Source organism: Erythrolamprus reginae, chromosome 11 (genome assembly GCF_031021105.1).
Source record: "Erythrolamprus reginae isolate rEryReg1 chromosome 11, rEryReg1.hap1, whole genome shotgun sequence".
Taxonomy (NCBI): domain Eukaryota; kingdom Metazoa; phylum Chordata; class Lepidosauria; order Squamata; family Dipsadidae; genus Erythrolamprus; species Erythrolamprus reginae.
In genome coordinates, this window is record NC_091960.1 from 29,605,078 (window position 1) to 29,624,914 (window position 19,837).

General features: G+C 40.4%; 1 protein-coding gene across 2 annotated transcripts in view; it reads left to right on the forward strand.

Moving 5' to 3' along the window:
- LYPLA2 (lysophospholipase 2) overlaps nt 1-19,837 on the forward strand; it is a 35,161-nt gene that overhangs the window by 1,772 nt on the left and 13,552 nt on the right. For both annotated transcript variants that reach the window (XM_070764419.1, XM_070764420.1), the window contains exons 2-4: nt 12,017-12,113; nt 15,982-16,013; nt 17,748-17,813. In XM_070764419.1, coding sequence (XP_070620520.1) covers nt 12,036-12,113; nt 15,982-16,013; nt 17,748-17,813 — 176 coding nt within the window. In that variant the 5' untranslated portion in view covers nt 12,017-12,035. The remainder of the gene's footprint in view (nt 1-12,016; nt 12,114-15,981; nt 16,014-17,747; nt 17,814-19,837) is intronic.

Consider the following 19,837-nt stretch of genomic DNA (forward strand, 5'->3'; position numbering starts at 1 on the left):
GTTGAATATTTTGTCATTAGGGATGATGGGAGAGTTCAAAGAAGAAGTAACAATAGGTGGCTGGAGAATTCTGGGAGTTGAAGTCCACAGGTCTTACAGTTGCCAAGTTTAAAGACCTCTCTCTGGTCTAAAGGGTATCCAAGAGGGCAAAAGACGGAGCACTGGCGAGGCAAGGCGGGCCACACATCAGGTTGGGTTCTTATCAGGCTGAGAGTCTGATAAGGAAGAGGATCTCTGGAATTTGTAAGAGGTTTTTTCTCCAAAACTTTCACTTGCCCTGTTAACACTTTCCTCGGAAATGGAACTGAGCAGGACAGGTTCTTCCTTCTTGCAGCTGGTTGCTGTAAGTAAGGGGAGTTAGCAGTGGAGCATAATTGGTGGCACTGAGTGGTTGGTGTATGCCTTGACTTGGATAAAGTGATTGTGATGCCTAATGGGCAATGCAGGGTAGTACTATCTGATGCTATAAAAGAAAACAGATTTCATCACAGAAGTGTTTTTAAAGTTATGGGGCTGTAGGAAGGGCTTTTAAGAAAAACAGAGGAGATTTCCAGGAGATAGTATTGTTTGTGAGCTTGTAAGCAGTAACAAACCAGATTTACAGTGTATCTTTACTAGGCCATCACAAAAGGAATGAGAATATTTGATAATCTCCAAATCCCAGGCGGAGGCAAAGTATAAAAATAAAGGCTAGCCATAGATTTTGGGTAAACATAACAATCAGTCTGTGTAACAAGAGGAATAAAAATAATTATCTTATGTTTACTTTCTTAAGAAAATCAGTTTATATTTAACAAACTCATATAACCTGTTTGAATGCCCAACAATGCTTAGAGCTAATATAATAAAGCAATTGTGTATATGTGTAGGTTAAGCATTTGAATGCTTATTTAAATAATGCTTCTGATGTTATTGTAATAAAGATATTAATATAGTAGTTTTGTTGTAAGTCATTTATAAATATAGATATTTAAATAATTGAATGTATTAATTTAAAACTTTCTGAACCTATTTCGGTGCTCTTGTCATAATTATATGTGAGACCAGTATTTTGTAGTTGTAATATAGCTTTTTAATGAAAATCATGATACTTATTATATAATTAGTTTATGATTTTGCTCATATATAAATGACATCATGATTTTAATATAGTTGTATAAAACTATTCTTGCGACATGGGACCAAGATTTCAAGGTTGACTCAGCCTTCCATCCTTCCGAGGTGGGTAAAATGAGGACCCAGATTGTGGGGGCAATAGCCTAGCTCTGTTAAAAAAAAAAAAGTGCTATTGCTAACATGTTGTAAGCCGCCCTGAGTCTAAGGAGAAGGGCGACATAAAAATTGAATAAATAAATAAATTGAATAAATAAATTTCTTTAGATTGGCACTGTATCTTTCATAGCAGTCATATGCCTCTAAAGCATATACACAGGATATGTAATAACCTTTTATCTGTTGCTATCATCTGATATTTGATTATAGATGTTCCCCATCTCGGGTAACACTGAATCTAATTTGAATTCAAATTGACAAAAATGTTTCAATAAACAGCAACAACAACAAAAGGAAAATAACAAGGACATGTAAACTCCATGTTTTAGGGGCAGTTGGCTGAATTTCAGCTTCAGCAGAAATTTGATTACATAAAGCCTGGATTATATAACTTCATAAATATCTAATCCTGCATCTAAACATGGGGCTTTGTCCCAATGGAGTTTCTGTGACTGATAATAATTATTGGTTTTGTATTGTATGACTTTGAGCAAGTTCTCTTTCAAAATTTGTAATTTGGGCATTAGCCATTCTTGAAGTATTTGTTCCCACCTAAGGATAATAGCTCTTTATTAAATATTTTATATATATATATATGTTGAACAGGTAAAATATTGAAGCCATATAGTAATGTGTGGAGAAAGTTTAAGAGGAACAATGTGTTCCTCTTTCCATTTCCCAAATATCAACATTGGTGAACCAAGCCATTTATTGTATATGAAACAATTTAAAATTTGTTGACTTCTGGGTTACAATGATTTTTTACTGATTAAAAAGACCAGAGGAAGGGAAGTCCACATTGAAATTATTTACCTTTGATTATAGTTATACTGTACTTAAAAAAACAGCATCAATTTATTGTTAAAAAAGGGGTTTTATCTTACCATAATTTCAGGAAGTCTTCTCTGATGTTACCTTTGGATGAATAAAAATGATTATATATATTCACAACCTAAATATATAATAGCTTGTGTGTGTGTGTGTGTGGGGGGGTTAATATCAATAACATAGTACCTTTGTTAAGACTATGAAAAATACCATAAACTAATGAGCTGGCTTTCAGGTTCTTTGGAAGTTTGCTTTGTGATAGCTAGATCTAAGATTTAATGAAGAAGCTACCCTAATAGTTGTTTTAGAATTTAGGGCCTTGTAGCAAACTCATCTCTGAGAAGTGTAATTTCTGAGCAGTCATTATTAATATTGCACAGCTTCCTTTTGTTAAGAGGCCATGCAATTGAAATTCTCTTCACAATTGTGAACTGCTTCCTTCTTCATATAAAGTTGGGTAAAGAACTATAATTCTTTTAAAACTCATTTAATTCTTTCTAATGGAGGAAAGCAATATGTAAGAATCATACAGTGTTCAAGCCAAGTTCCTTTTCCAAGTTTTTTTGTTTTTAACAATTGTATGGCTAACCAAATTGCTGCAAACTCTCACAAACTGACTGTGACGGAAATTCTTTTCTGCCTTTGAACATGAATTTATCTGATCTCTTTAAAACGCCAAGCCAATTAGTAACTGGTGCTTCAGTCTGTGGTAACAAATTTCAGAAGCTTATTAAAAATGTTTTGTCAAGTTCTCTTTCTGCTGTGTGCTGAGCTTAACTGTCAATAAACTTTCGTGTGTTCCTAAAGAGATTTCTAAATTCCCCGCTCTGTTCAATATTTTATAAACATTTCTCTCATATTTTCCTGTACTTTTAGTAAATGGTCTTAACTTTTTTTTTGGCTTATCTTTTTTGTTGACTGAAATATAAGTCTGTATCCAGCCTTTCTACCAGTGATTCTGAATCAGGAATTGATTGATTTGAATTATAGTCAAGGACTAGAAGGGAAAGAGAATGGTAGTAATTCAATCTGGTGCATAGAAATTGCAGCAAATATTCAGAGTTCTCATAACTTTTATTCTTGATATATAGGTGTCCTGGAACCTGGAGGTTTTTTTCTGGCTTGTCAAAAGGGTCTCCTGGACTTTTGTTAACCAGACAATGGCATGAAATAGAAGTGAAAAAACATGGTTCTTTCTCTGTGAGATTGTGGACATACCTGCAATTTTGCACCTCAGTTTTCTCAGCAGTTGGTCGCCTACTATTTGACATACCAGCCTAGTTATCTAGCATGAAATCAAGCATAATTAAATTCATTGTTTCACAGCAGAATTAAGTGTACCCAACAGGTAAGGCTTTTCCTTGATTGAGTTGATTGTAACTGTTTTTAATTTGCAACTAGGCTTCAGAAATACTCCTGGTTGGTCACACAGCCAGGTGTTTAGACTGGATTGAGCATTTTTAGCCAGCTTCCCAAAGGTATGGGATAGACAGATAATACTGTTTAATAATATTAAGATCTTTGCAGGATGTAAGCTATTCCAAGTAACACTGCCTTTTTCAATTGCCTGGTGGTGGTTTTGTCAATATTGATGGTGTTCTAGTGGTGCTTCAGATGTTTTGGAATTGTACCCAAGGGGCCTATTATTATTGGTACTCTTTTGCCACAAATAATTTTGCTTCTATTTTCTCCTGGTCTTTTTTTCCTATTCTGTTATCTCCAGATGTAATGTTCACTACGCAAATATTTTTGTCTTGGTCCCAATAGGTTTTTTTCGCTTAGGAACGAGAAGGTGTTGGGGTTTTTTTGCAGACATTCCAATGCATTATAATTGTTGCATTGTTAGTCTTCTGTTTTTAATCAATTTATAGGATCTTCTTGCACCCACTAACTGGATGGTTCATTGTTTCTTCAGCTTCTTTGCAGACATGACATTTGCTGGGTATCTTTTCAGTGCTGGATTTTTAAGACTTGGTTTTGTGCAACCATAATTACCTTTCTCTTGTTTCTTTCTTCAACTTTCCTGCTTTGAGCCATTGCCAGGACTTACTCTTATCTTGCCTGCTCTTTTTAATGTACTGGACATAGAATATTTGTCTTGCCAAATTTGTCTCTTTTCTGTTCTTCACCTAGTGTAGCTTCTGAATCAGTTTTGCTTTGTTGTGTTCACTAAAGCCTTCATGTTGTACTAGATTTCAGTGCATCTCCTGCACTGTCCTTCAGCTATTCCAGTGCCCTTTTTTATTCAACTGTCTGGTGTACTGTATTTGCAACATTACACGCCTTCCTGTGCTCCTTGGAAAGTATAGTCAACATTACTGCACAGATGAAGGGCATGATTCATTGTTATTATTTTTTCTGGTCCTTCTATCCAGTGTTTCTAGAGCAGCTTGAGGCAGTTCCCTATTTCAGTTGTGTATCTAATGAGTAAAATTGCCCAGAAGTTAATTGTGATGATGCAATTTCCTCCACTGAGATTGAATTTTAAGATCCAAAGATTTTCCATCATTTCTGCCTTTATTAACAAATTGCTTATTAAATCTCGCCTTCTTCCAAAGGATGTTCGACAATATGTGAATTGCTTGGCATGTATATTTTTGATACGTACTTTGAGATGAGTAATTAGCACTTCAAATCAGAATAGGCTTAGCCAAGGGACCACTTAGTGAACCTCTCACAAACCCTCTGACCAGGCCATTCATATTACAGCATCTTATTGTGTTGGATTTGGTGAAAATTGTATATCTGGACAAGCTGACTAAGAAGTGATGTGTGTCTTAATAATGTTTTAGTTTAAGTTTCTTGTGGATCTGTACCAATGATGGGTAATTAATTTTTCCAAGGGGCACATGAGAAATGGGGACTGGAGGACTGAACCAATAGAGCTATGAAGGTGCAAAGGCATACACACATTTAAAAAAAAAATTAGAAGTCATCTTCAAAATAAAAGCAACCCACATGCCAGATAGGAAGAGCCAGAGGGCCCAATGTGGCCTATGGAGGGTAAAATGCCCAGATCTGGTTTATGCCGTATTAAGAGAAGGATTTGGGCTTATAATAAAGGTAAGGAGCATTGGGAGGAGAAGCTGCTGGTGGATGATCCATGTGAAGAATGTCACCAGTGCTGTGCATTGCAGAGAAAACTGAAACTGGGATTAGAACTTTTATCTATCCTAGAAAAAGTGTTCTCCAGATAGATTGTCCAATTTCTGAGTTTTCCTTTCCAGTGTTGTTTTTCTGGCTGTGATATTTTTCTCATCTTCTGACTGTGCCAGTAGCAGTGGAACCAGAATGTAAATACGACTGCATTGTAAGAGACAAGTCACAGAAGACTTTCTGATGGCAGGAAGAAAATGACCTTTGTGATCATATGCCGGCTTTGTTAAAAAGTGCTATTGCTGACATGTTGTAAGCCGCCCTGAGTTTAAGGAGAAGGGCGGCATAAAAAAACACAAAGAAAGAAAGAAAGAAAATAAATAAATAAAATAATGCTGTTGCTGTAGATAATATGTGGGGTAGTTACTCTTTTTTCCTTATTATGAGCTACATCAGTAGTAGTGCTGTGGCGATAGGGACATTCGGTTCTTCATGTGTGCCTGTATTGTAATTGGCCTTTGTATAAACAGCTGTGCCCTTTACTTGATGGGCATGGGATAAAAGTTTGTTTTAATCTTTTGGTCATCGGGATGTATGTAAGGTAAAGGTAAAAGTTCCCCCCACACATGCATGCTAGTCGTTCCCGACTCGAGCGGGTGGTGCTCATCTCCGTTTCAAAGCTAAAAGAGTCAGCACTGTCCAAAGACATCTCCGTGGTCATGACTAAGTGCACTGCTACCTTCCCACCAAAGTGGTCCCTATTTTTTCTACTTGAATTTTTTAATATGCTTTCGAACTGCTAGGTTGGCAGAAGCTGTAACAAGTAACGGGAACTCCTTCTATTACACGGTGCTAGGGATTCAAACCACTGAACGGCCAACCTTCTGATTGACAAGCTCAGTGTCTTAGGCACTAAGCCACTGTGTAAACGTGGTATGTAACCATGTTTAAATAAACAGTTCTTAAGCTGTCCTAAGTAAATGACTTCCTCTTGTGATGTTTCTCAGGGCTCTATATGATAAGAGCTTGTCTTCAAAGTGGGTAAAATTTAAGCTTGGAAGTGACACATGAGTCAGGGCAGTGTTTCCCAACCTTGGCAACTTGAAGATATCTGGACTTCAACTCCCAGAATTCACCAGCCAGCAAATGCAAGATATCTTCAAGTTGCCAGACAGATATCTTCAAGTTGCCAAGGTTGGGAAACACTGAGTTAGGGAATAGAGAAGGGCCTAGTTTAGTACTGGTTTCAAAGTGAGAAAAGCTTTTCACAATGATGGGAAAGTCATGAGATGCAATACCCCAAAGTGAAAGTGTTAGAGAGAATTGTGTGTCCCTGTTTTGCAAATAGAAGCTGCTTAGCAATATCCTTTTGATCTGAGAGAAGCCGAGACTGAGGAAGGTGCTAATTTATTTTCCTTCATACAATGCATAAAATTGCTGCTCAGTCCAGTTGACTAATAATCATTTATTACTTCATTAAGTGTTATGTGAGGGAGACAGTTCATATCAGAGATAAAAGGTTGCTGGAACTCTGATCATTATCATCCAAAGAGGCCAATAGATTAAGAAAATTTTATATTTTCTATTAGTTTGCCTTTTTAAAAAATATTATTTTAGCTGTGGACAAATGTAACGTTCTCCAGCTCCAATCAAAGCTTACTCTTGACTTTACTCACTGGGCCAATGCTATGGCATTTTGTAATTTCATGGATTTTACCCCATTTCTTTCCAAATTGGTTGAAATGCTAAGGTAGCATTCTTGAATAAAGCACTGTGCAACACACAATAGACACGTGTGTATTAGTCTATCCTATCTACCCCTCTTATCTATCTACCCTCTGTCTATCTCTATCCTATCTAGTGTACATGCTGGAATATTGAGACTGCAGTTCCCAAATTCCTAGCTAGCACGTTATTCTCTGGGAATGTCCATCCCAATGCAACTGAAGTGGGTCAAGTTGGGGAAGCCTTTATTTAAACATATGGGCAAAACCTCTCAGTAAAAAAACCCACAAAATATGTAAATGGGATTAATAAACAGAATTTAATAGTATCTCATAATCCAGGGGTCCCCTACACCAGTCCATGGACTGGCACCAAGTCACAGCATGCCACAACTGGGCCATATACAGAAGCGAAACCCCATCCATGGGAAGGAGGTAGCCCATGAAATCATGGCCCCTCAGTCCATGGAAAAACCTTTCTCCATGGTCCCTGGTGCCCAAAAGGTTTGGGACCACTGTCGTAGTCAACTAGGTGAATAACTAAAGAATTGGGGAAGAAAATATTTCCAAACTGGAGAAAAGTTAGTGTTTTAGATTTCCTGTGCCATAGATATCTTTGTGTGGATGGAAGGACATATTAAAAACATGTAAAATGCTTCCCCCTCTCCCAAATGGCTCCCTTAATTTGTTCATCAACTGGACTTTATTCTGATTATCATTGCTAGCTCAAGCATGTTCACAACATTGGTATGAAATAAATTACTGTATGTTGACTTTGTTTCTTTAAAAGGTGGCCAGTGCTTACTTTAGAATTTTTTAGTCTTTGGAATATGGGCCACTTGGATTGCTATTTTTTCTTAGGAAGTCACACTACACTGGTTAGACCTTCACAAGCCAGTGGATTGTTCACTTTTGCAATGGGTAACTTAGCTAAAAATCTGGAAATGGCACATAGTGAATTTTCCATTGTAATTCCTGATACTTTGGGGAGCATTAGAGGTAATTGCTGTCAGCAGGCTGGCTCTTTGCAGGTTATATTTTGCATAAGGAATGAAATGTGTGTTTTAGTCCTGCCACAGGCATGAAAGCTGGCTGGGTGATTTTGGATCAATCCCTCTCTCAGCTCAACCCACCTCACTCCTGTGAGGATTGTGATTATGGGGAAAACCAAAAGTAGAAGTACAGTGATACCTCATCTTACAAACGCCTCGCCATACAAACTTTTCGAGATACAAACCCGGGGTTTAAGATTTTTTTGCCTCTTCTTACAAACTATTTTCACCTTACAAACCCACTGCTGCCACTGGGATGCTCCGCCTCTGGACTTCCGTTGCCAGCGAAGCACCCATTTTTGCACTGCTGGGATACCCCTGAGGCTCCCCTCCATGGGAAGCTTCACCTCTGGACTTCCATGTTTTTGTGATGCTGCAGGGGAATCCCAGCAGGGGAGTCCCAGCAGCGCAAAAACGGGTGCTCCGCTGGCAACGGAAGTCCAGAGGTGGGGTTTCCCAGCGAGGGGAGCCTCAGTGAAATCACAGCATTGCAAAAAAACAGAGGTCCGGAGGTGGGGTTTCCCAAGGAGGGGAGCCTCAGGGCAATCCCAGCAGCGCAAAAATGGGCGCTTCGGCTGGCAAAAGGGGTGAGTTTTGGGCTTGCACGCATTAATCGCTTTTCCATTGATTTCTATGGGAAACATTGTTTCGTCTTACAAACTTTTCACCTTAAGAACCTTGCCCCGGAATCAATTAAGTTTGTAAGACAAGGTATCACTGTAGTAGTATTAGGTACAGTTGCTGCTTATTCTAGCAAAAACCATAGCTTGCAGAACTTGGGTGATTTCTTCTTCTTCTTATTGACTCAGGGTTTCTCTCCCTTCCCCCCATTTTTCATTTTGTGTTTGTATTTTATTGGTCTGAGATAACGAAGAAAATGAAATGAAATTTGTCATCTTAGACTTCAGTGGTTTTTTAAAAAAACCTCCTAACATGCTGTTCTCTTTTTCCTGTTTATCTCCCATTAAAATAAAAGGCTGTTCTTCCTGTTTGTAATACTCTATGAGGTTTTTACAGCCACAACTGAAATAAGCTAAACTAAAGAACAGTTGAAAACATAGAAACATAGAAACATAGAAGTCTGACGGCAGAAAAAGACCCCATGGTCCATCTAGTCTGCCCTTATACTATTTTCTGTATTTTATCTTAGGATGGATATATGTTTATCCCAGGCATGTTTAAATTCAGTTACTGTGGATTTATCTACCACGTCTGCTGGAAGTTTGTTCCACATTTGCAAATAGTTTGAGTTTCTAAGATAAATCTGGATAACTTACACTTGGCAACCAATTTTTAGCACATTCTCATGTACACACACACAAACAAACACACACATGCAGTCTGTGTGTGTATATATTCTAAAATATGTATTTCTTAGTGTAGCTATGCTTTCATTGTTCTTTTGCAATACTGTAGTATTATCATTCGTTGTTCTTTCTACCTATACCTAATTTATGATTTATAGATATATACAAGAAGTGGGAAAATAAGTTTTAATAAAATACTTTTAAAAATTTTGAGTGCAATTCAGCAAATGTCTAGAAAAATGTTTTTCAATTTGAAGCTGCCAGTTGGCCTTCAACACATAATTCTCAACCAGCATGCTGGCAAGTGTACTAATATGTGAAAGCTAATCTAAATATGCAGAACATGCAATGTTTAATACCTATGACTTATCTTAATCCCAGCATGTAGGTCGTTGTACAGTTGCACAGAAAACTAAGACACCTTGGAGTGCTTCTCCTATTATTTTTAACATTCCTATTCAAAGAAATCTCTGTCCAACACACTTGGCCAATAAACTATTCTATTCTATTCTATTCTAATTGTCCCAGATGGATTAGGCTTTAAAACATTTACTGCTTTTGAGCATTTGGTGCAATTTTTTTTCTAGTTTAAGTAGCACAATTCTGTTTTAGCATTTGAAACAACGTTTAGGTTAAAAAGAGTTTTAGCAGTATCCTTATGAAATTGATAAAACATGCTATTATGAGAAATATAAAATATTTTCAAATCTGAGTTGGATTTTGGTATGAACTATGTTAAGGCTTTGTGAAGCACTATCTAGACCAGTGCTTTTCAACCAGTGTGCCGTGGCACACTAGTGTGCCGCGAGACATGGTCAGGTGTGCCGCGAAGCTCAGAGAGAAAGAAAGCAAAAGAGAGAGAAAGAAAGAGAGAGAGAGAGAAAGAGAACAAGAGAAAGAAAGAGGGAGAGAAAGAGAGAGAGAGAAAAAGATAGAAAGAAAGCAAGAGAGAGAGAGAAAGACATAGAGGGACATAGGGAGGGAGAAAGAAAGAGAGCAAAAAAGAGAGGAAGGGAGGAAGAGAAAGAAATAGGGATGAAGAGAGAGAGAGAGAAAGAAAGAGGAAGGAAGGGAGAGAAAGAGGGAGAAAGAAATAGAGCGAAGGGGAGGAAGAGAGAGATAATTTTTTTGTCCAAACTTTTTTTAGCCCCCCCCCCCCCCCCCGCCGGCTCAATGTGCCCCAGGATTTTGTAAATGTAAAAAATGTGCCGTGGCTCAAAAAAGGTTGAAAATCACTGATCTAGACCAGTGTTTCCCAACCTTTTTTGAGCCACGGCACATTATTCATATTTTCAAAATCCTGGGGAACATTGAGGGGGGGGGAAAGTTTGGACAAAATAAAATCTCTCTCTTCCTCCCTTTCGCTCTATTTCTCCCTCCCTCTTTCTCTCTCTTCCTTCCTTCCCTTCTTTCTCTCTCTCCATCCATCTTTCTTTCTTCCTCTCTTTTTTTCTGTTTCTCTCTCCCTCCTTCCCTCCCTCTGTCTTTCTCTCCCTCCTTCCCCCTCTCTTGCTCTCTCTCTCTTGCTTTTTCTCTCTCTCTCTCTTGCTCTGTCTCTCTTGCTATCTTTCTTTCTTTCTCTCTCTCTCTCTCTTTCTCTGTCTCTCTTGCTATCTCTCTTGCTATCTCTCTCTCTCTCTGCCTCTCTTGCTATGTCTCTTTTTCTTTCTCTCTCTCTTTCTCTCTCTCTCTGTGTCTCTCTTGCTATGGGAAGGTGGGAAAAAGGAGGTGCGAAGAATGAAGCTCTCCTTTTTCCCACCTTCCTTCTTTGGGGCCCAGCAGGAGAGCGCCGGAAACAGCAGCATCGGGCAGTAGCCGGGGGACAGCTGCGAGTGGGAGTTCCAGGTCGGAGGCACCGGCAGCGCCCTGCCCAGCTGGAGCTTCCCTAGGAGCTTCGCGGTACACCTGACTGTGTCTCGCGGCACACTAGTGTGCCGCGGCGCACCGGTTGGGAAACGCTGATCTAGACAAGTGCTGTCTTCAGAATAATTGAATGCAGCTTATTTTTTTCTGGTTTATTAGACAAAGAGATTCTTTAAACATGAATGTTCTAGTTCAGTGGTTCTCAACCTTTCTAATGTTGCAACCCCTTAATACAGTTCCGCATAATGTGGTGACCCCCAACCATAAGTCTAGTGCCAGTTCTCCCAACAGAGCTTTAAGTTGATTGACAGGAAGGTCAGAGGGACACCCCAATGTAAACGCCTGATTGGTCGGATTGTAAAAATATGTTACAAGGCACCAGAATAGAAGCTTTAGTTCCTAATACCATGGCAAATTTGTCCTTTCCCATGGTTTTAGGCGACCCTTCTGAAATGGTTATTCGACCCCCAAAGGGGTCCCGACCCCCAGGTTGAGAACCACTGTTCTAGTTGTTACTCAGAAAATGCTGACTTCATTAAAAATGAAAAAAAAAACCTTTAAAATAGAAAACCCCTGTTCATTGTTTATGGACCAAGAGAAAACTGAAGGAGATTCAGAGAGTGAACTTGTAGGGATTTGATGGGAAGCTGTGAATTTTCTGGATCCTAAAGTGGTTTACTTTACTTAGAGTTCTGCTACCAGGTCCTAAAAGGTAAAAGCTGTGGAGTATTTCTCATATTGAAACTTACAGGTAAAATAAGTGTTTAGAATAGAGATTTCACTCTCAAAATTCCCAACCAGTATCTGAAGTCACCCAGCTTTAGGAAGCTGATTTAAATAAATTAATGGATTGTGTGTTTCTCATCCTCTGCAGGTGTGAATTGTATAGTTGTATGTGCGGTAACAACATGTCTGTCCCCCTCCTCGCTGATGCTGTGACCGTTTCAGGGACAGAGCGGGAGACTGCAGCGGTAAGGGCATACGGGTTTTGGGCTCACCATCTGTTGGCATCCAGAAAGCTTAGGGAATTAATGGGTTTTTCCCCTTTAGCTCATCCTCTCTGCCGATACTGCAGGCAAAGGGATTGTTCTCCCCTTAATGGGGAGTCTATTTCTGAGAAAGGAATGATGCTGGTGGTAAGAATTTGGTATCAGATTTTCTGGAGGCTGGGGGACTACAGAAGGAGATCAGATCAGTTCCATTCCTTTCCAATAAACTGTAAAATGTTGTTTGTAGGACCTGTGCAAAATCCATCCCGTTGCCTCTGGCAGGTAATTAGTCCACCTGTATCCTACTGTGTTGCCCTCAGTGCTGTTCTCTTGCACTAATTAGGTAATAATTGACTAAAATCTGCTTCCTCCCCTCCCCCCTCCAGTTGTGGGGCTGGTGTGGTGAATTATTGTAGTAGGTAATACTGTGCTGTGGCATTGAGCCAATGCTACAAAATTCCAAGACTACTTTAACTTTCAGTCCCCTTGCTGGTCTTGCCTGCACTTTGGTGTCATCCAAACTCACCAAAAATGTATTGCTTACAATATGGAAGAGAAAATTTTGCTTTCTCAGCCCCAAGATGAATCTAAAACTTATCTAGAGCAGTCATGAAGGCCCAATATGTTTGTCAAGTTTGGCTTATTTTATACAATTCTGCTCTTCCACGGTATAACCCGAGGAGTGTGTGTATAGGAATGTAGCCACTCTTGGCATTGAAAATCATGTCTTCCTGACTATAGTTTGTTTGTTTATTTATTTGTTTGTTTATTTATTTATTAGATTTGTATGCCGCCCCTCTCCGAAGACTCGGGGCGGCTAACAACAGTATAAAAAGACAATGTAAACAAATCTAATATTAAAAATAATCTTAAAAACCCCAATTTAAAGACCCACTCATGCATACAAGCATACCATGTATAAATTCTATAAGCCTAGGGGGAAGGGAAAAATTTTCAATTCCCCCATGCCTGACGACAGAGGTGGGTTTTAAGGAGCTTGCGAAAGGCAAGGAGGGTGGGGGCAACTCTGATATCTGGGGGGAGCTGGTTCCAGAGGGCCGGGGCCGCCACAGAGAAGGCTCTTCTCCTGGGTCCCGCCAAACGACATTGCTTAGTCGACGGGACCCGGAGAAGGCCAACTCTGTGGGACCTAACCGGTCGCTGGGATTCGTGTGGCAGAAGGCGGTCCCGGAGATATTCTGGTCCGATGCCATGAAGTTAGTGGTATACAATCTATAGATTCCTTCTTTTGATTTTTCAGCTTATTACAAATTGGCCTCTCCAAAACAGACCAATTTTTGGAGTATAAGACATGCCTTAGTTTTTGGGGAGGAAAATAAAGGGGGAAATCTGCCTACCAGCTGTTCATCTGGCCAGCATCCTTAGGCTGATCAGTTTCAGCACCTTAATTTATTCCTTTATTCTTATCGGAGCGAGTAGCAATGAAAAAAGCCTGAAAAGACTTAGGGCTGGAAAAAACCTTATTTGAAGAGAATAGCAATGAAAAAGCCTGTAAGCCAGGAAGATTGTTAGCGTCTTGTTAGGGCTGAAAAAGAAAAGCTTTAAAAAAGCTACATTTGGAGTATAAGATGCACCCAAATTTTCACCCTCTTTTAGGTAGGAAAAGGGTGGTCTTATACTCTGAAAAATACGGTAGTAAACCATGTATTCTGTTCTTGCGTGGCTATTGTGTAGATACCATAAATTTATGATTCCTGATTTGGATCAAATTCAGCAGTACAATTCCAGCACTGGGACTGTATCCTTTTTCTAGAATATTACTTAAATCTACATAACGTGCTTAAATTTGAGATAACCTTTCGTATATTGAAGGAATGGGTATGAATTTTTGGAGTGTTCTGCAGCTATTGGAACTCACGGGATTTTGAATGATCAAAGTGCCAGCTTCCACCTACTGTAAAATTCCATTGAGAAATGTTAAAATATTGGAATGCTTTCTTCAAATATATATTGATCAATAAGATATGAGGTTCAGAGATGAGAGGGAAAGCGATTATAGAATTTGAAATCCTTTGGCAAACAACAGCTATAAGAGAAGGAGTGAATTGCCCAAAGAAGGAAATTTAGGCAGTAGATGAGTTTCTAACCCAGAGATTTGTGACCAAGAATGGAGAAGGGCATCCCATAAGGTAAGGTACAAACGCTTCTACTCTTCTGCCACAATAATAGAATCCACAACATTAGTTTTTATTTTTTAAAAATGTTGATCCCACGCAAAAGTGACTTGAACCAAACTAGATTCCAAGACCTCTGCTGTGAGTAAAGCTTAATAACTCTCTGAGGGTTCCTGGAAATGTCTCCTTTGCCTTCTGGGGTTTCATCTGGCACTGCCTGCTGCTTCTACCTCCACTTTCCACAGTCTTTAGGGAACTTGTTCTCTATGGCAATAGAGGTTTCGCTTCCCAGAAGTTAAATTTAGTGCTCTGGTGGAATCTTTTTAGATCTTGCTTTGGTGGAAAATCAGAATTGGACTAGGAAGCAATCAGGGAGAAATGGGCAAAGGCAGCCTATCAGATTAAGTCAAAGGCGGCCATAGCTTTGGCCCAGCTTATGCCTTGTAAGAGAAAGATTTCTTACCTAGGCCTGAAAATTCCAGATAAAGGAACTTTGCTCATTTAGGTTAGATTAGATTAGATTTATTGGATTTATATGCCGCCCCTCTCCGCAAACTCAGGGCGGTTCACAACAATAGTAAAAACAGTACATAGTAACAAATCCAATGCCCACCAATCTAATTATAATTTAAGTTAGGAAATTCATAAAACAGTCCCAATATATATAAAAAACAGGCACACAGTCAATCAATCAAACGGCAAAACAACATGGGCAAGGGGGAGATGTTTTAGTTCCCCCATGCCTGACGGCAGAGGTGGGTTTTAAGGAGTTTACGAAAGGCAGGGAGGGTGGGGGCAATCCTAATCTCAGGGGGGAGCTGGTTCCAGAGAGTCGGAGCCCCCACAGAGAAGGCTCTTCCCCTGGGTCCCGCCAGACGACATTGTTTAGTCGACGGGACCCGAAGAAGGCCGACTCTGTGGGACCTAACCGGTCGCTGGGATTCGTGTGGCAGGAGGCGGTCCCGAAGATATTCTGGTCCGGTGCCATGAAGGGCTTTATAGGTCATGACCAACACTAGTGAAATCTAATAAAGATTGACAGATATATTTGCAGATTTCCCCCCACGGAATCATCTTGTTGGGGGGAAGGCATCTGTCATGCCTAGAATCCATTTTTTACCCTTTTGTATTCAGGCCTGCCACATTTTCTACTGTGGGAGAATAGGAGGGGGGATTATATGGAGTAGGTGATATGCAGCAGTCTAAATGACATTCTTTCCAGAAAGTCAAGGCTGCTGTACCTGGCAGCTGCGAGGAAGTGATGGGGAGGCATCTTCATGGTGCCTGGTTGGATCGTGTGATGGACATGTGGGTGCTGAGCAGGGATTTGAACATTTGTTTGGGTGGAGAAAACCTGGAAGCTTTCAGATTCAGATTTTCCGAGAAGTTGCCAACATGGCATCTCTAATAAATTGGAACTTTGAGGAACTTGTAGCTTTGGAGTCTTATTTTGATGGGGGTGTTTATTGGAATGCTGACAGCATCATGATAGGATGGTACCTTGGTCACAAATGGATTCAGTCACACACACCTTCATTTTCATCTTCTTCTAACTGTCTTCAGTTGAATGATTCCTGCTTCTTCCCTTCTGCATAATCTGTTTTTGTTTTGCAACTAATTGACCTCACAGAACGCTTCCTGATTACAGTAGCTTTGCTAGCACTTTCTCACTCGCTGAGCCGGCTAATGTGCTTATTTTCTACTTGACTTTGCAGGTCATTTTTCTGCATGGGCTCGGTGACACAGGGTGAGTATTGGAGAAACCTGGCCGCATAGCTATGCTGGTAACGGGAGTGGGTAATGAGAGTTGGGGAGGCAAAAACCCCTCTGCATTCATAAACCTGGACTGGGGAAATCAAGAGCTGGAGGTAAATGTGAAATGTGGGCATTGTAGTCAACATAAGGAACAGAATATTAAAGGATTGGAATGAGAAAATACTGCGATGAAGTTGAAGACCTTAGAGTTTGGAACTTAATTTTCGCATTGAAAAGAGCCTAAGAAGCTGTTGGTCCATCTAGTGCAGGAGTTGCAATTGTGGGCCAATGCATCTCCCCAACAACACACTTTGATTTTAAAATGAACAAATTTTGTGGCATTTTTGTTTGTTGGCTTGTTTAAAAATTAAGAGCAGGAGTCTTATGGGAGACAGAGTCATTCCATTTCCTCATTTACATTAACCTAAACATGCTGGCCACATGACCATGGGAAGGGTCTTCAGACAACCCTGGCTAGGAAACTGAGGTGAGCATCACTCCCTAGAGTCAGATACAAGTGGCCAGGGGAAATTTTACCTTTATCTTTAACTACAAAACATTGGTGAGAAGAACTGCATAGATTGTGGGAGGGTATGTGGGGAGTGTGAGAGGTGTGGGTGCACAAGAGGCACTGCATAGGTCAAGGAGGGTTGAGACTATCCAAAAGTAAAAGAGGTAACAGAGGGTGCATGAGAGGCGCCGTGTGGTTCTGGAAGAGAGGTACTGCTTGAGTTGGTGAGAGTGTTTGAGTGGCTGGAGCAAGCACACAAGGGCTATGGGAAAGTGCACTGGAGGTGGAGACTTAACTCAGCAATTTGTGATCTTCCCTGCTGTCTTTCCCTTTGACTCTCTGGAGATGCTGCCATAGAAGGTTGCTAATGGCGGTCATGTGACCACACGGCACTTGGCAGGCAGTTGATTGTGCAAATGGGTTGCCATGCACCCGTACCACAGTCATGGGAGATTGCTGAGATGGCGGGAACTTGTGAGTACCAGTAGTAGCCACCATTTATTCAGTGCCCGTGTAACTTCAAAGAGTCTGAACAAATGGTCATATGTCAAGGACTACTTGCATATCTAAAGGTTGCACTGACGTGGGGATATGATCTCCTCTACCAACCTGTCTTCACTGATAGTGTTTGGGAATTACAGTGTTCCCTCGATTTTCACGGGTTCAAACTTCGCGAAAAGTCTATACCACGGTTTTTCAAAAATATTAATTAAAAAATACTTCATGGGTTTTTCCCCTATACCGTGGTTTTTCCCGCCCGATGACGTCATATGTCATTGCCAAACTTTTGTTTGCCTTTAATAAATTTTTTTTTTTATAAACTTTAATAAATAAACAGGGTGAGTAATAATCTAAATGGTTGCTAAGGGAATGGGAAATTGCAATTTAGGCGTTTAAAGTGCTAAGGGAAGGCTTGTGATACTGTTCATAGCCAAAAATAGTGTATTTACTTCCGCATCTCTACTTTGCGGAAATTCGACTTTCGCGGGCGGTCTCAGAACGCATCCCCCGCGAAAATTGAGGGAACACTGTATATTGAGTCTTTAGAGAAAGCAGGCACAGATCCTTATCACAGCTGGCAGATATAAGCATATTCCCAACTGCCCTTTTTCTTAGCAGAAAAAGCCTCTGGAATGGGGCAGTGAAAAATATTTGCCCTTTCGTGTTTATGTTGAATGGTGACTTGACCTGCTTTCTTTTGCCCTATCCCTTCAGGCACAGCTGGGCTGAGGCTCTATCTTCCATCCGGCTCCCTTACGTGAAATACATCTGCCCCCATGCGTACGTATCACCGTTATTCTGTCTTTAAGATGCAGATTGAAAAGCACTGAACTTCACCTCCAATTTGCTGGTTTTCCCTCAAGGATGAAACCATTAAAGCACCTGTTCTACGATATGAATGCTATCACTGGCCACACCTCTTGTATCTTTTGGGCAGGGCAGAGGGGTGAAATGTGGCTACTGTACTGAAAACAGTTTCCTACTGTTGCTTTTCAGTAAAATATTTCCGCCCTTCATTCCTTGACTTTCAGGGCAATGTACAATCGAGATGACCATCATTACAAAAAATGCAATAACTTAATGTGGCCCACATGCTTAATAGCATGCTTGGATTCTAAAAAAACTGGATTCTCCCTAATACACAATGAGGGCTAGATTCCTGGAAAGAACTTGATACAAATGAAGGCACCAGCTGAAAACCGGGCAGGTGCCATTTCACATTGTTATGTATATAGTGATAATAAGACCTTCAAACCACAACATCTGCCTAGATAAAAATGCCAAATCCAGTCTAAACCTCTGGCTGCCTGTGGCTGACCGTGCGACCAACCATAAAAGTAATAATAAGATGTTTGTAGCCATCACTACCTAAAAACCCGATAAAAATAATAAAAGAGCACCAAGGGACTCATTTACTCTAATCTTGTGGTATAATAGGACTTTATCTGAATCCAAAAATAGAAAGCTTGATAGTGGGCAGGGCTGGATGTTGCTATTTGAAAAGAGGGCTGCAAAATCAGTAGAGAATATTATCAGCAAATGAGGGAACTGCAGGTTGCAAGCAAAGTATAACAAGCCGAGGTATTATGTCACTCAGAAATCGGCATATACTTCTGATAGTTGCTTTATTGCACGTCACTCTGATCTATTAAGTTCTCCTGTACTTTCTTATTGCTCACTACTGCGTAGTTTTTAGAAGCCTACAAAGTAATAGTTAAAATAGTGAGCTATAGCTATTTTCCCTTTGATCCTATTGCCTTTTCCTGAACCTTCCGTTTTTTCACGCCTACTTCCTTAATAGAGAGGGGAGAAAGACCTATTCTGACCTCTTTTAGGCTTGAATTTGCTGGCTGGAAGTATGTGCAAGGGGCGACCTAATTTGTGCCAAGAAGTTTCATTAATAATTTATTCTGATTATGTGCGCTTAGACCTTGTATTCTCCCTGTTAATAGCTACTAAGGATCAGGAATTCAGACCATCGCAAAGCCTGAGCTGAGCCCCAGCTCTCTACTTGGCCAGAATTTCAACCAGCCTTGTTAGCAGCTAAGATTGAAATTTATCCACTGAAATGGTCAGGAAACGGATGTATCCAATAATGAGCAGGAATACATTTCCCATCTGAATATCTCCAGATCCTGAACAGACAAACAGCAAGGCCAGAAAGAGTTGGGGTCTTCGAAGGGACTGCTCTGGGCTGCTTCGTTCCCACATACACCCATAGTAAATATGAGAGATGCTCTAGGAAAGTATGCAGAGCTTTACCTGAAATAACCACCAACCTTGAGGTTCATCTCTTACCTTAGAACATGCTCCTGGTGGGTCGTGCAACACATTCTTTGCAGTCTTACTGTTAATCCTATTCCTTGAGCTTCCTTATGGGTAGTAGGGAGATACTATTCAGTCCCAAAGCCGGTGTTGCTGAGGGAAGAATCAATGGAAAGAAATGGCGGTGTGTTTCTCAGCTGCTTCCTAGCAAAAGCACCAAGCCCAGGATCAAGTCAGTCCCCTAATGGTCGGATCCCAGGGTAGTTTACTAGGCAACCACACCAAACACTGCTTGATTGAGCAGGGATTCTAAATGAAATAGAGAAGGGGGAGAAGGAGAGAAGCTTTGCTTTCTCTTGCTTTACAAACCTGATCTGCCTGCAAAATGTCTTCCCGACTGCCAGTTTTATGGGGAAGGTCTAGACCAGTGTTTCCCAACCTTGGCAACTTGAAGCTATCTGGACTGCAACTCCCAGAATTCCCCAGCCAGCAAATGCTGGCTGGGGAATTCTGGGAGTTGCAGTCCAGATAGCTTCAAG